This window comes from Diadema antillarum, unplaced genomic scaffold (assembly GCF_040938485.1).
Source record: "Diadema antillarum isolate AM-2024a unplaced genomic scaffold, OU_Dant_1.0 scf00000015, whole genome shotgun sequence".
NCBI classification, from domain to species: domain Eukaryota; kingdom Metazoa; phylum Echinodermata; class Echinoidea; order Diadematoida; family Diadematidae; genus Diadema; species Diadema antillarum.
Genome location: NW_027270904.1, coordinates 327,501 through 341,181, shown reverse-complemented (window position 1 = coordinate 341,181; position 13,681 = coordinate 327,501). Strand labels below are relative to the sequence as shown.

Here is a 13,681-nt window from a genome sequence, read left to right as displayed (position 1 = left end):
ATGCTGAAATTTGTTTTTCTCTTATCCTCGACCAAGTCTTGCGTTAGTGGTTGTAGCTTCAAAGTGGTTGAGCACATGCGCTAGTGTGTGCTGCCACTTACATCTTTCTCTTTCTTTTCTATCTTTTCTTATTTCCTTTTCAGGTGAAATCTATACCTAAATTTCCCTTTCCTTCCTATCAATCATTTCTTTGTGTAATTTCTCTTGTCTAACTTTCTCAATTTCCTATTTAATGGTACTTTCTGCCTAATTGTTCTTTGTTTCCTTCATGGGTTGATTTTCCCTCCAACTACACGGGTCTTTCCTTTCTATCCTCTCCAATATCCTTTTATGTTTCGCTCTAATGAATCCCTTTCATCATTTCCTTTTCAACCTGTGTAATTCTTTCTTTTCTTCCTAATCATCTTTGCTTTCATCCACTTTTGATTCATCTTTCATTGTATTATTCTACCTAGTGCTTTTTTGTTCAAGTTCAATCTAGGCCCTATATTTTTCTCTTTTCAAACATATCCATCTCCCCCTTGCTTTCCTTTATAATGCAAGTTTCTCTTCTTTCTTTCCTTCCATTATCTTGTAGTAAACTCTCTCTTTTGTAAACCTTTTGTTTATTTTTTCCAGGTTTTTTTTTATATTTTCTTTCGTTTCCTTTTCCCCCTTTTCCTAGCTTTTTTTAAAGGCTTTATATTCTTTCACCTTTGTCTTACAGATAACCAAATTTTTCACAATCTTCTTTCATTCACACATACACAAACACACACACACACACACACAACACAACACAAACTACCCCAATCCTCAATTATTCGCTATCGCAACTCGGAACATGCTGAGAAAAAAGCGGAAAAAGTATTATCGTTTTAAAGATACCATAGAAGAACTTGCTCTTAATCAATGAGTCTTATCGACGTGAGACATTACATACATTCAGATCAATTGCGGTGCTCACTGCCATCAGCCATGAACATGTTTTGTATACCGTGCTGCACTGCGCTGTCTGCTCCCGTGCAATGCAGTTATCGCAGAGCGAACTGGCTGTGATCGACAAGCCAACGAGAGTAACACTTAACAGTGTCAAAACGGTGAAAATACCTCTTCTAAAAAAGTACTGACTACTGGACTTGAATCTCACTCAGATCAGATGCAAATATTCGAGGCTGTTGCAGTGTCATGTTGTACTGTTGGATACAGTTTGGGCATGTTTGAACTGGAGATCATTCGACAAACAGGTGCGAAACTACAGGTACACTAGTGCCCTACACGCACCTATTATTAATATTAGCAAGATTAACTTTATTAACGTTACTAATTTAGACCACCAAATTAACGTATGTTAGACAGAAATTTATCGATGATAGACAATAAATTGATAATGATAGCAAACTTAACGTTACAGGCTGACGACAGGTTTATTTTGGAATATTTCATTTCTAGACCTAGCCTGACCAGACACTGTGAACAGGGTCTGACATGAGTTAGTGTTTCAACGTTGTCAACGACCGTCACTGTTGACAGCAAAATCACATAAAATACCTTTTATTTGGTATGATTTTAAGAGTAAAATAATTGTCAACACTTACCTACAGCGTATTTTCCTGATGGTTGAGTTAAATTCGGCGTTTTGTTGGTATCCAGACCTTATTGATGAATTTTTCGGAGTAGATCGTGCCGTGGCATCTTTTCCTTCGAGAGCTTCACAAAAGCAACAAACTACCACGCATGCGCATTCAGAAGTGGTTGCTTTTTACGTACGCCCGTGCGTTTCATGTGTTACGTAAAGCTTGTAGTAGATCCGCGCGTGCTGCACCGGCAATGATTTGAACTTTTTTAGTCGGGGTCATCCGACTATCTGCGACTACCTACGTTGTAGTATACGAGAGTGAATGCTATTCATACAACACGCAGATGAGGAGTGAAGCAGTAAGGACGTTTACAGACCTGATTTCAGCCATAGATTTCGGTAAGTCTTAGACGTAATTAAACAAAAAATCGCATACCGGTTATTGAATGATGATCATAGATTACGATAGTTCCTTATATTTTAGTTTTCCACGATTAATAAAGATATTCATGAAGGAAACAGTGAACGATATAAGCGCGATAACAACGTCCGCGAAGGAAAAGGGGTGCAGCGCTGTCGCGATTTGCGACAGCGCTGCGTGTAGTTATTCTAGACCTAGTTTCCGTAATTATTCTACTTTTCATTTTATGACAAAGAAACACAACACTACAACAGCAATAGAATAGAAATATTACAAACATGTAGTGTCACGCTCGGATCTCTCAGCTCAGCTCAGCATTTAGAGACTGTGTCTTTGACTTTGTCTTTGATTATCTCTCAGCGCTGTGTAGTGTCTACTGTTAGGCACGTACTGCCAGTGCAGTTGCAGTGACATATTGCCAGTTTTGTAAATTAAATTTACAAGTTATTACGAGCAATCAAAACTTACCGTAGTTTCAGTTCGCGCTCGAGACGGAATAGTCTAGGTTAGTGTAATAGACATCTGATCTTTTCATCCAATTGACATCTTTTGAAAGACGGCACACGTGCGATCCAACAAAATGATTGCACCACAATGTCAATGTCAGCTCGGATCACACGATAAGCATGCAGTACTAACACTTACAGCTAGACTGGCGCGTGAATACTGACCGGCCCGGTGCGGTTTCTCTCATGCCTCACAAGAAGTGCATGCAGTAGTGCAACGGAACTTCGCGCACTTCGCTGATATCCCGCGATACGGAAATACAAAATAAATTGAACACGCGGGAACAATGCATGAATGAGAGATCGAGAGAGCTGGCAAAATAATACACTAGGCTCTTTCAAAATATGATAAATGATTATTTTCAAATTAACAAATTTTGAGTATTTTTTGTAAATAATTTATTTATTTTAATAACATAACATGTTTTAAAAATACGCAATAATTTTTTTGAACTGTTCTGATTTAAACACACATCAATAAAGTAGATTAGATGAGGTACTGCTAAAATCGCAACAAAGTCAGATTAAAGTACAGAGTGACGTGATATATTAATTGAGTATAAATCACTTATTTAACCTACGTTGTGGCATATTTGGAAGGGAGGATCTAGGAGATTGAATGAGATGTAAGTGTGCTTTATTCTTGACTCTATTTACATAATACTGTGGCAGTATCAGACGATCTAATTGATATCACTTTACACACAAAGCTACCCCAGAAGCAACAGTCCCGTGTGTTTATTTCGATGTTTGCTTCTTGTGGGGTAGGCTAGTAATGAATTCGAATGCAATGGTTGTCGCACACACACGAGCTAACGTTACGTTAGCTGAGCTGAGCTTGTTGTGATCTTCACATTTCAACATCCAGATCTTTATAATGACTTTAAATCTGCACTATAATGATCATAACGGTGCATTTGTGCTTTTTGTACTATAACTATGCTCCCGCATTGATTTGTATGTGGCAAGAAGGCTGTGTCGTAGCAGATTTTGTGAATTGAATTTGTTACCAAATTGCCCTTTTAACGTTAGTTTACTTAGTTTTAGAATTTTGATTGATCTTGTTTGGCACTTGGGGTATTTTTAATTTAATTTACCTAGCTGCTTCCAGATCCTGATGCCAGTGGCAGTGCGGTAATGAGTCTTGACACTTGGAAAGAACAAGAATGTTAAATGAATCAGTGTCGATGATACATGTAGCTTTGTCCAGGATGAGGACACTATTAATATAGAATAGTAATAATGATATTTAATGTTGATTTTGATGAGTCTACATGCATGTATTCATAAACTTCTTCATATGATTAGGCACGCCGTACACCGGGGTACCGTAGTTACCCGGGCCAATCTGGCCGGGGTATGGCATTGTGTAGCGCCATCTCAGATTCTCATATCTATCATACAGTTATGCAATGTTGTCATGGCGACTATTTTCTCATCATGCATCAGCGCCGGCATAAATCGGCGTGGCGATAATGATCCAAATGGCAATATTCCTTTCATGTCAACTTTTAAACACTGAAGATTACAACAGAGCATGTAAATGAGAAAAAAAAAGTTATTGTTTGCTGGCATTTATTGTTGCATACTCCCAGACAAAACATTTTTGTGCAAAATAATACTAAAAATTATTTTTACACATTTTGGGGAACCCAGAGTACAATGCTGAAAAAAAAAAAAAATATTAATTCAACAAAATGGTGAATTTTCATTTGGTACCCCAGGGTACCTAATATTGCATCGTATGCTGTTTTGATTTGATCACCAGACTTAACAGCAATCATTAAACCTTATAAACTACAAATCACAATTGTTGTCCATGACATCTTTACGTATACATTGTAGATCTACTGCAATTATCACTCAGTCCAATGCCATAATGAGCTCAACAGTTGTAGATCTCCTAAGCTCCAGATTTTCTCAGCTCTTCCTGCAAAGAACAATCTTGACTGGCCTTCAGCTCAGTGTGCAGACTGTTAGATGACATGCAGAGTACTACATGTATCATGCCTGATTGATACGTGTGTGCTCTCCACTACTGCCAGCAGGAGATTTTGAAGTGCAAACTTAGGTTCTGGGCACTCCCTGCCCTGCCCTGTAACATGCTCCAGCACAAGTTTACAGTAAAAGCAGAAAATGAATGAGAAAAAATAATATTACCAAAGTGAAATATATAGATAAATAGATATACAAAAAAAAGAAACATAAAAAAAAGAATGTTAGCAAAGCTTTTCCAATATATATATCATAGTTGCAAGGAGAGCACTTATACACAGAAAGCCATGTTTCTGTTCATTAGGTCAAAGAACATTTTGCCAAAGTACTGCAGTAAGTATGCAAAAAGAAGGTGCTAACAACCATGAGTGGTATCTCCCTCTTATGATTAAACAGTCTCGAGGAATTCTGAGAAAAAAAAAAGAACCGAACAAGTGTGTGTTACTGCATATTAGTAGAATACTCATTGTATCTCCACAAATTTGTATAACCTTGTTTACTCTGACTTATACCTTTCTAGTCGTGCTGTGTTTCAGACGATGTTGTGCGACTGCTACTGTTGAGAGTGTCCTTTGCTGCCCATCCAGCTGGGGACTGCTGAAATATGAATGAAGGAGATCCATCCGACACGGAAAACAATGCGGTCCCCAAAGTGTCAGAATCAGCCCCCAAGTTGCCCCTGGCGGCCCCTCGACTCCAGCCGGCAAGACCCTCTGAGAATGTGCCCCCAGAGATCAGCATCTATGACTGTAACAGTGAAGAGGAAGAGGAGGAGGAGACAGTGGCCCCACCCAAGCCGCCCCTCTCCCGGAAACGGGCGGCTCTCTCCCCTCTCAAACCACTGAATCCCACTGTAGCGAAAACGGCTGAGCCCCTGCAGCCCTCCAAGACAAAGATGAAGTGCATGGGGGGCGGCCCCAGTGGGGAATCGGTTAAGTCAGACTGTTTGCTAGGAGCAAAGGACTCGCCAGAACAGACTGGCAGCAATGAAATCTACTATGTATTCAGTGAGCGACTCCTCAAGCTGTGCGATCAAGTCCCAAAGATTCCCAAACGAGTGAGTAGCCTGGACCAGCACAGTTTCAACACTTTTTCAATTCAATTCAATATTCAATTTATTGATTTCATAAAAGCAATACAGCCAATATTTGTACAATAATCGGGGGGGGGGGGGGGGGGTTTCATCAACGAGTTCGTCGGAGGTTTTCACCGACAAATTTGCTATCAGCCAATCAGACGCAAGGATTTCAGTAGCTTTTAACAGTTATCGGTGTAAATACTGACAAAAACTTTCATGAAACGGTCCCGAGATGGCAAGGAAAATCATGAAAAAGCCAGTGGCTTGAAGATTGTGATTCCCTATACAGAAGTAATTTAAAAACAGATTGGCATGAAAATACAAAATACAAAATGTTACATAATCACTAGATACTCAATAATAGACAAAAATACACATAAAAACAAACAGAACGTACATAAATGCAACACAAAACAGAACGTCATGAATATATAATGTTCCATTCCCTTGATAAAAACGTAATTAATCATAAGATTCAAAAAGATATTGTTTCAATTTCAACTTAAAATGATTTAAAGTCATAATGCACTTAAGATTATATTCTAATGAATTCCACACTAAGCTCCACAGGAATAAAAAAACATTGAAAACATTTGTAGTCACTTCAAATGCCAGTGATGTTCACTTTCAAATGTTTGTAGGGTTGTGAAAAGAAGCAGGATTGGTGTACACTGTAGCTTGAAATAGCCAGGCATAGATTTTCAATTTGTTGTCGTATTAAAAGGTAATGCTTCCCATATGTGAAATTGATCTGTTTTTCATTATTGCTGTGCATTTTAACCCTGAACCAGGCCGGGCTTTTTTGGCTGTTCTGTGCCCCCCCCCCCCCCCCCCCCCCCCGGATCTCGGGCGTTGATCGCGCGATCTCCATGAAAATTGGCACATACATTACCTGTAGCGTAATCTACCAAACTATTTTTTAAAAAAGAAATCGAAATTTTGTATTTTTTATATTTTGTATTAATTGATAATGCTAATATATGCATGAAATCATACATTTTGCTCTAAATCAGAAAATAAAGTTTCTAGAAACCTTTATTTTTTATAACATCCCTTGTAGCATTTCTAACAATGTACCTGGAAAAAAAAAAACTGGTATCAAAATTAATTACATATAGTGTATGTATTGTGTTGTTTTATGAAATTCTTAGATATCTTTTTGTTTTTCGACCTTTTGTTTTGTCATTTTTTTTCGCAAAATATATGACAGAACCTATATCAAGCGTAATTATGCTAAAATCAATCGATTTCAGCCAATGAAAATGAAAATAATCATATCTTTTTGAATAAGGTGAGAAAACTGCATTTGCATAAAGACTTTGTACAGAAAATCATGTTTTTGAGCCATTTTTGGTCTGACAAGCATGTATAAAAGGTCGTGCAGGGTCGTAAGGGTATGCCTGATTTTCGCGAAAATGGTGTCAAAAGATGTGCGAGACTTGAAAGTAAAAAGTCAGCAAGCGGCTTGGTCAAAAAATTTCACACGGCGGAATGGTTGTGGAAAATGTCGAGCAGGGGGTTGATTCATCTCACCCCTGGCCATTTTAGGGTTAATATGGCAGTCAATACAGTAAATCTTTTGTAAATTGACAAATTGTGAAAGTCGAAGCAATGAAAAGTCAAGATTTTTTTTCATTTTTTATGATACTTTTTTTCTTCTGCGTAAGTCGACAGATTGTATTGTGTTTTTATGTTTTGAAGTTTGATATGGGCTATGGTGTTAAGGGGTGGGGAGCGGGGGTTGAGGGATAATTTTTTAATGATTGTTAAATGTTTCTTAGGGGCAACATGTGTGGGTTCACATGCCTATGGGCAATAGTAAATATATTTACTTTTGTGTGCCCTGACCCTCATGTAGTCTCCATTCATTTCATTTTCATTTTGTGTAATGTGTACAGTACAGTGTATCCTTTCTAATGTTCATTCTGGTTTCTGTTTCATGTTTGTAATGTTTATGATATGTATCCTATATAATATTCTTTACCTGGTCGAATAGATAATAATAATAATAATAAGATTTCCTCCAGTCCCATGTCGACTTAAAGTTTGCTGTAATGGTTTTCATTTCTTACAGGAATACATGTAGGTAAACTAAGTCCATTTTGTTTGAAAGGCATGCTGTTCAGATTACACTATTTTTGGATCTCAACAAAATGCAGTCTTCTGATAAAAGTCAGAATGACTTGCAAAGACAATGTCACCTTAATAAGACGCAATTCCACACCTTGCTCAAGTCAGCTTTAAGAGATCAAGTAAAATCAGATATAAATTATGAATCTAAACTTTCTTTATATTCGTGACTTTGGAATTAACTTGAAAGTTGTGTAGGATGGTGCTGAAGGGGTTAAAGGTGCAGTCCTTTATTAAAATTTGATTAGCTCTCCTAGTCTCCACCAACATTACCATCAAGGTCACAGTTAGGAAGGAAATATCATCTGTCATGTGTGCTGTGTCCATGACCACATAGAGCTTGGGGGCTAAAGGGGAATTTCCCTTCTGTTTTCTATTCATAGCCATTCTCCATTTTCCTTACAGTACCTACTGCATTCTATTTATAACAGACTGAATCCATGCACTTAGATTCTTTAATGCTTGAAGGAATCATAGTCGTAATGATTTCAAAGTTATCTGTCTTACGATTTGATATGCAACAATATCTAGAGGATGGACATATGGGCAAAAGCTTGTCAAATCTTAACCCGTTGAGGACGAGTCGTGAGTATACACGGGCAATTGTCTATGGGAAATGCCTGTTGTAGCAAAATCAGCCCATCCTCAACGGGTTAAATGTGTTAATTTGTGAGGGGCAAAACGAGACATATTAGGGAGCTTTAGATTTTCGTGACGGTGACGTTCAGAGGAAAAAACATGTTCTGAGCATGCGCAGAAACGTGTGTCAAGTCGATCTCTTTATAGCTCGCGTCGTCTGAGTTTTTCACTACGCATTCTGGGCTATTTTTACGTCTGCTCAATTCACGACATAGAGAGCTGCTTCATGCACCCATCGTATGGGGGCGCCATTTCATTTGTCATACGTTGTATCCCAGCGTAATCTAAAGCTACTTTTCCGCACAACGCAAGGGAGAGGAGAACGTCCAACGCACTCGTCGTCTGAAACGTCCGCGCCACAAATCTAAAGCTCCCTATTAATACCTTTGTAACTTTGACAGGCGAGTATGGTTCACAGTCTGGTGGAAGCCTACAGCCTCCTAGAGCACACCACCCCCGTGACTCCTCAGCTGGCTACCAAGGACGAGCTGCTGGCCTTCCACTCCCAGGACTACATCGAGTTCCTGGAGCGCGTCAACCTGGAGGAGGACTCTGAGAAGGATGAGGAGCTCAAGCAGCAGTTTGGCCTAGGTCAGTCAAGTTGAACTTTGCTTCTAAAATACCCTGTGATTCTACCTTTCCCCAATGGGTCCTCATTGTTTCGCTCATTAGCAGAAGTCTGCTGCACTGAAGCAGTGGTGCAGATGCCAAACTAAATTCTGGTCGCATAAAAAGATTGCAAATACTTCAGAACAGAGCCTTGCGAACTGTTCTGAAAGTGGATCATCGTCACAATAGACGAGATTTGTATGGGAGGCTGCTTATTGACTGCCTCAGTGCCAAAGTGAAAAAAGATCTTGTTGTTTTTATTTACAAAGTTTTGAATAACCTCTTGCCTGATTTTCTGACTTATCAAGTGAACGTAAAAGTATCTAATTACAATCTGAGGAACTCGGCATTTAAAGTATTGTTACCAAAACCAAAGACCAATTTCTGCAAAAGTAGTACTGTTTACATAGCAGCTCAATTATTCAATCAATTACCGGAAGCCACGAGAACATGTACAAGGTTAGCACAATTTCTGAAGGATATCGATTCTGTTTTCTTACTTGATTTATGAGTTTTTCTATTTCTGAGTAATACCTTTTTTTTTTAATCACTTCCTTTCCGAGATTTTTTTTTCTTCTTCTTACTGCATTCTACTGTCTGACTGTTTTGTAAAGAGTGTTGTGTATATATGTTTTTTTTTCATCTTTTTGTTTCGTTATACCGATTATTGTCTATGTATTATTCTATACGTTGATTGTACCACATTATGTTTTTTGTACAGTGTATATCATACGGACTTGCTGAAAAAAAGCCTAACGGCTGAGTGCAAGTATTTTTTACCCGTGTTTAAATAAAATAAAACAAATAAATAAAACAAACATGTAATGACCCTGTAAAGGTCTGTCATTAACTACATCATATATGATCAAGCCAGAAAGTGACAGGCATTATCTAGTTTGAATAATGATGATAATAATGATGATTATAGCACAACTGTATAGATTATAGACAATGACTCTGAAGTTGACCCGACTGATATGGTCCTCGGACCTAACTGCGACTGTAACGATCATTCTGATTTTGACGATTCTAAAGAGGAACTTGCAACACCATGTCAATTTGACACCTTTTATGCAAGAAAAGAGAAGAGTGGAAAAATGAGAAGATAAATGAGTGATTCATGCTAGAAATATGTAAGGCCTATAGATTTTAGTTAAATTGAACAATCAAAGTTCAGCATAATAAAAGTCATTGGTTGCAGGATTTTCTTCTCCTTAATTTAAAAAAAAAAAAGATATCAATCTTATAACATACGTTGCTGTTAACTAAAAATATATTTGATTTCCCTTTGGGTTTTTGTTTCCCAGAGATAAGGGCATCGTGCCATGCCTTTAAAGATGTTCGTATTTCTTTGTTGTGTCGAATCTCACAGGCTATGACTGCCCCAGCCTTCCTCTGGTGTATGACTTTGTGAGACTGGTAGCAGGCGCCTCTCTCAGCTGTGCGAAGGCTCTCATTCAACAGAAGTGTAGGGTCGCCATCAACTGGAACGGGGGCTGGCACCACGCAAGACGGTGAGGAATAGACGGCTGTTTCCTCAGGCTTGAATGTGTCATGTGTACTTGAAGAACGGGCCAAGAAAATTCCGCAATCTCATTGGTTGAGAGCATTGATTTTTACTGGCTGCATGTTTGATATCAGATAATCATGTTATCACTGATGATAGACACTGTAAACATGCTATTGCACACTTTGCAAGAGGTGGCTAGCTGTGTATCCAATGGTAAAAACAAGCCAGAATTTGTGCACTTTGAAAGAGATTGTGGAAAATGTAGTAGCAATGTGTATGAAGTCTTTCCCTTGTGTATTTGGGGGAACAAATCATCATTGAATATTGGATATTTTTACATGCAATATGGCTGTTCTTATCTGAACATAGTGATTTAAAAAAAAAGAATAACAGTGTAGAAATAATAATCAAGAATTTTAGACTCCATTAGAATATAGTCCTCATTTTCACATATTTGACCAAACTGCTGCAGTATGTTTCAGCTGGAATTGTGTTTTCACTATGTGCGATATCGTTCCATTTAACGAGATATGAGCTGGAGGGAACGTACGCAGATATATTCCCTCATACTTTTGTGTATATGCACTAGATAATATGAGCACATGTGAATGAGTTATGTAATATTTAGATTCTTTGTTAATTGATCGATTTCATATTTTTGCATTTCTTTCAGAGATGAAGCAGCTGGTTTCTGCTATGTGAATGACATTGTTCTTGCCATCTTGAAACTCAAAGAGCATTTCAGCAGAGTTCTCTACATCGATCTCGACCTTCACCATGGGGATGGTGAGTGCAGTGTTCACTGTGCACAATTTACACACAGTGGTGGATCCAGAGGGGGGCTCACTGGGCGCGTGCCCCCTCTTAATTTTTTGTTAAAACAAAAGAAAAAGAAAAAAATGGGGGAGGGGGGGTGCACCAGGCGCTCACCCCCTCTTTATGTTTTGTTAAAACAAAAGAAATAAGAAGAAAAAAAAATGGGGGAGGGGGCGTGTGCGCCCCCCTTTAATTTTGTAAAGGCGCCTCCCCTTTACGGAATTCCTGGATCCGCCTCTGACACATGTGGCCATTTCACTGTTTGTGGCAATTGAAATAGATGCAATGCATTTCTAAGGCAGCTGCAATTCAATTTCAAGATGTCTTCTTAGGTGTGTCTGAAAGTGTGCATGTGTGAAAAAGAGAGTGCAGTACGTTGACAGTACGTTGATGCTAGGTAATTTTCATGTTAGCTGGTAGGAACACAGCACAATATGGACACCAGTAAAGAATGTTCACCATGCAAGTGGAAAAGGGTCAATTGTGTTTACTTTGACTCTTCCTTCTCCTCTTTTTTTTACCATCCTCAGCTGTCGATGATGCTTTCATCTTTACTCCCAAAGTGATGACGGTCTCACTTCACAAGCACTCCCCTGGATTCTTCCCAGGTGAGTTAACACAGGACAATAATGAAGAGCAGCCTGGTGAAACTTTGCTGTGGAACATCTGCCTTACCATCGCTTTTTAAATAAATGATGTTTTGATACGATGCACTCCCGTTATAATGAATGCTGTTACAACAAAATTCTCCATACTGGTGTCTGTTTAGACACCTGTTCTCTTGATATGTATGATTTTTCATTTCATTTCATTTCATTTCATTTTATTGTTTCTGTATGGCACAATATAATCAACTCTGATCACTTTCAGAAATAAACATATGATTCATAATGATTCATGGCTGATTTTGCACATGACAGGTAATCAAATCTTAGTGACAAAGAACAAAGACATAATGATAATAAACAAAAAGTCAAGGTACCATACAGGATATGATGGTCTGAGTCACGATATTTTATTGCCAGGTTTTCAAAGTGCTTTGTTTGCAATATCATGATGTGTTATGTGTTCAGATGAATATATGTTTGATGTAGAATGATAAATATTCCAGTAGGGGGGAAAAGAAATTCTCCATACGACAAAGTAAAAATTCTGTTTCCAAAATTATCATCTATTTATATTTGTATACTTTAAAGTTTGGCTAGAACAAATTTTGGATATAGCAAAAGAAAACTGCCAGTACTGAGGACTTTGTTTTAACCAGAGTCACCTGTTCTGTATTTGGAAGGAAATTTTTAAAGGCAGAGCTGCCAATTAATATGGGTGAGATATTTGGTATCAGTTTTTTTTTCTGTATATAAAGAAACAGAATACATTTATTTTGTTTTGGGGTTTAGGTTTTTGTTGTGCTTTTGCTGAAACTGTATTTAGTATGCTACAATGTAGTTCATGCAAGTTTCCCACCTTTGAATTATGTGAACCTTTGCTAATTTATCATCAGGTGTGATGGGTTCAGATATGAGCCTTGTGAAATACACTATGTTCTGTCTAATCTAGCTTTTGTAGACAGTGGCTATTGTTCTACTAGAAGTGTTCCTGTAGGTAAGACCAGTACAAGTGGAGGTCACTGTAAAAAAAGAACGGGCAGTAGAAAAGACAATTTTCACAGAATGAGAATAAGAGAGATAACGGTGAGGTCATATTACAGTCATCACCTTGCTTAATCAAGCAATCTGTGCTGCACACTTCGACAGTGTTTGTAGCAGTTTGCCTGGAAATGTTGTGGGGGTTTTTTCTGTCTCTACACACACAAAAATATTGTACAATGACAACTTCATTTCTCTTGTGTGTGTGTGTGTGTGTGTGTGTGTGTGTGTGTGTGTGTGTGTGTGTGTGTGTGTGTGTGTACACTGTATGTATGTGTGTGAGTGTGTAGTTGTTTCTTTCTTTCTTCCTGTCTTTGTTCTGGCTTCACATCCTGACAGTGGAGTGTCATGTTCAGTTTGCAATGATGTGTTTGTGCTAATGAGATTGAAAAAGAGACCTTGCTTTGTTGACTTTTAAACATGCAACTAACTTTCCATGAACTTTGCCATGTGGTGATCATGTGACTGAGTGAAATGAAAGCAAGAGGCCAAGATAAAAATGTCTGTTACAAAGTTTATCACAATAGCTCTTTGATAGTTGATCTTCCCTCTCACCAACTCATGATGCAATTGTGGTGTGAGGTGCACTTCCTGATCTAATCAGTTTGTTGAGGCAAACATCCAAAACAAAAACAAGATGACAAGCCTACCACAATATCTAGTGGAATGATCACATGGGCATCATGTGACTGCCATGTGACAAAATGCAGTGCTGAATGACTTTATTATGACCCATAACATGATGTCCTTTATTTAGTTGTGATACTTGTAAA

The 13,681-nt window shown here is 38.2% G+C and overlaps 1 protein-coding gene across 1 annotated transcript in view; it reads left to right on the top strand.

Moving 5' to 3' along the window:
- The first annotated feature begins 3,085 nt into the window (after positions 1–3,085).
- The window catches only part of LOC139723563 (histone deacetylase 8-like), a 15,430-nt gene continuing 4,834 nt past the window's right edge, over positions 3,086–13,681 (top strand). The window contains exons 1-6 of the mRNA XM_071634809.1: positions 3,086–3,111; positions 5,001–5,537; positions 8,729–8,918; positions 10,309–10,450; positions 11,120–11,232; positions 11,793–11,870. Of these exons, the coding sequence (XP_071490910.1) occupies positions 5,085–5,537; positions 8,729–8,918; positions 10,309–10,450; positions 11,120–11,232; positions 11,793–11,870 (976 nt within the window). The 5' untranslated portion in view covers positions 3,086–3,111; positions 5,001–5,084. The remainder of the gene's footprint in view (positions 3,112–5,000; positions 5,538–8,728; positions 8,919–10,308; positions 10,451–11,119; positions 11,233–11,792; positions 11,871–13,681) is intronic.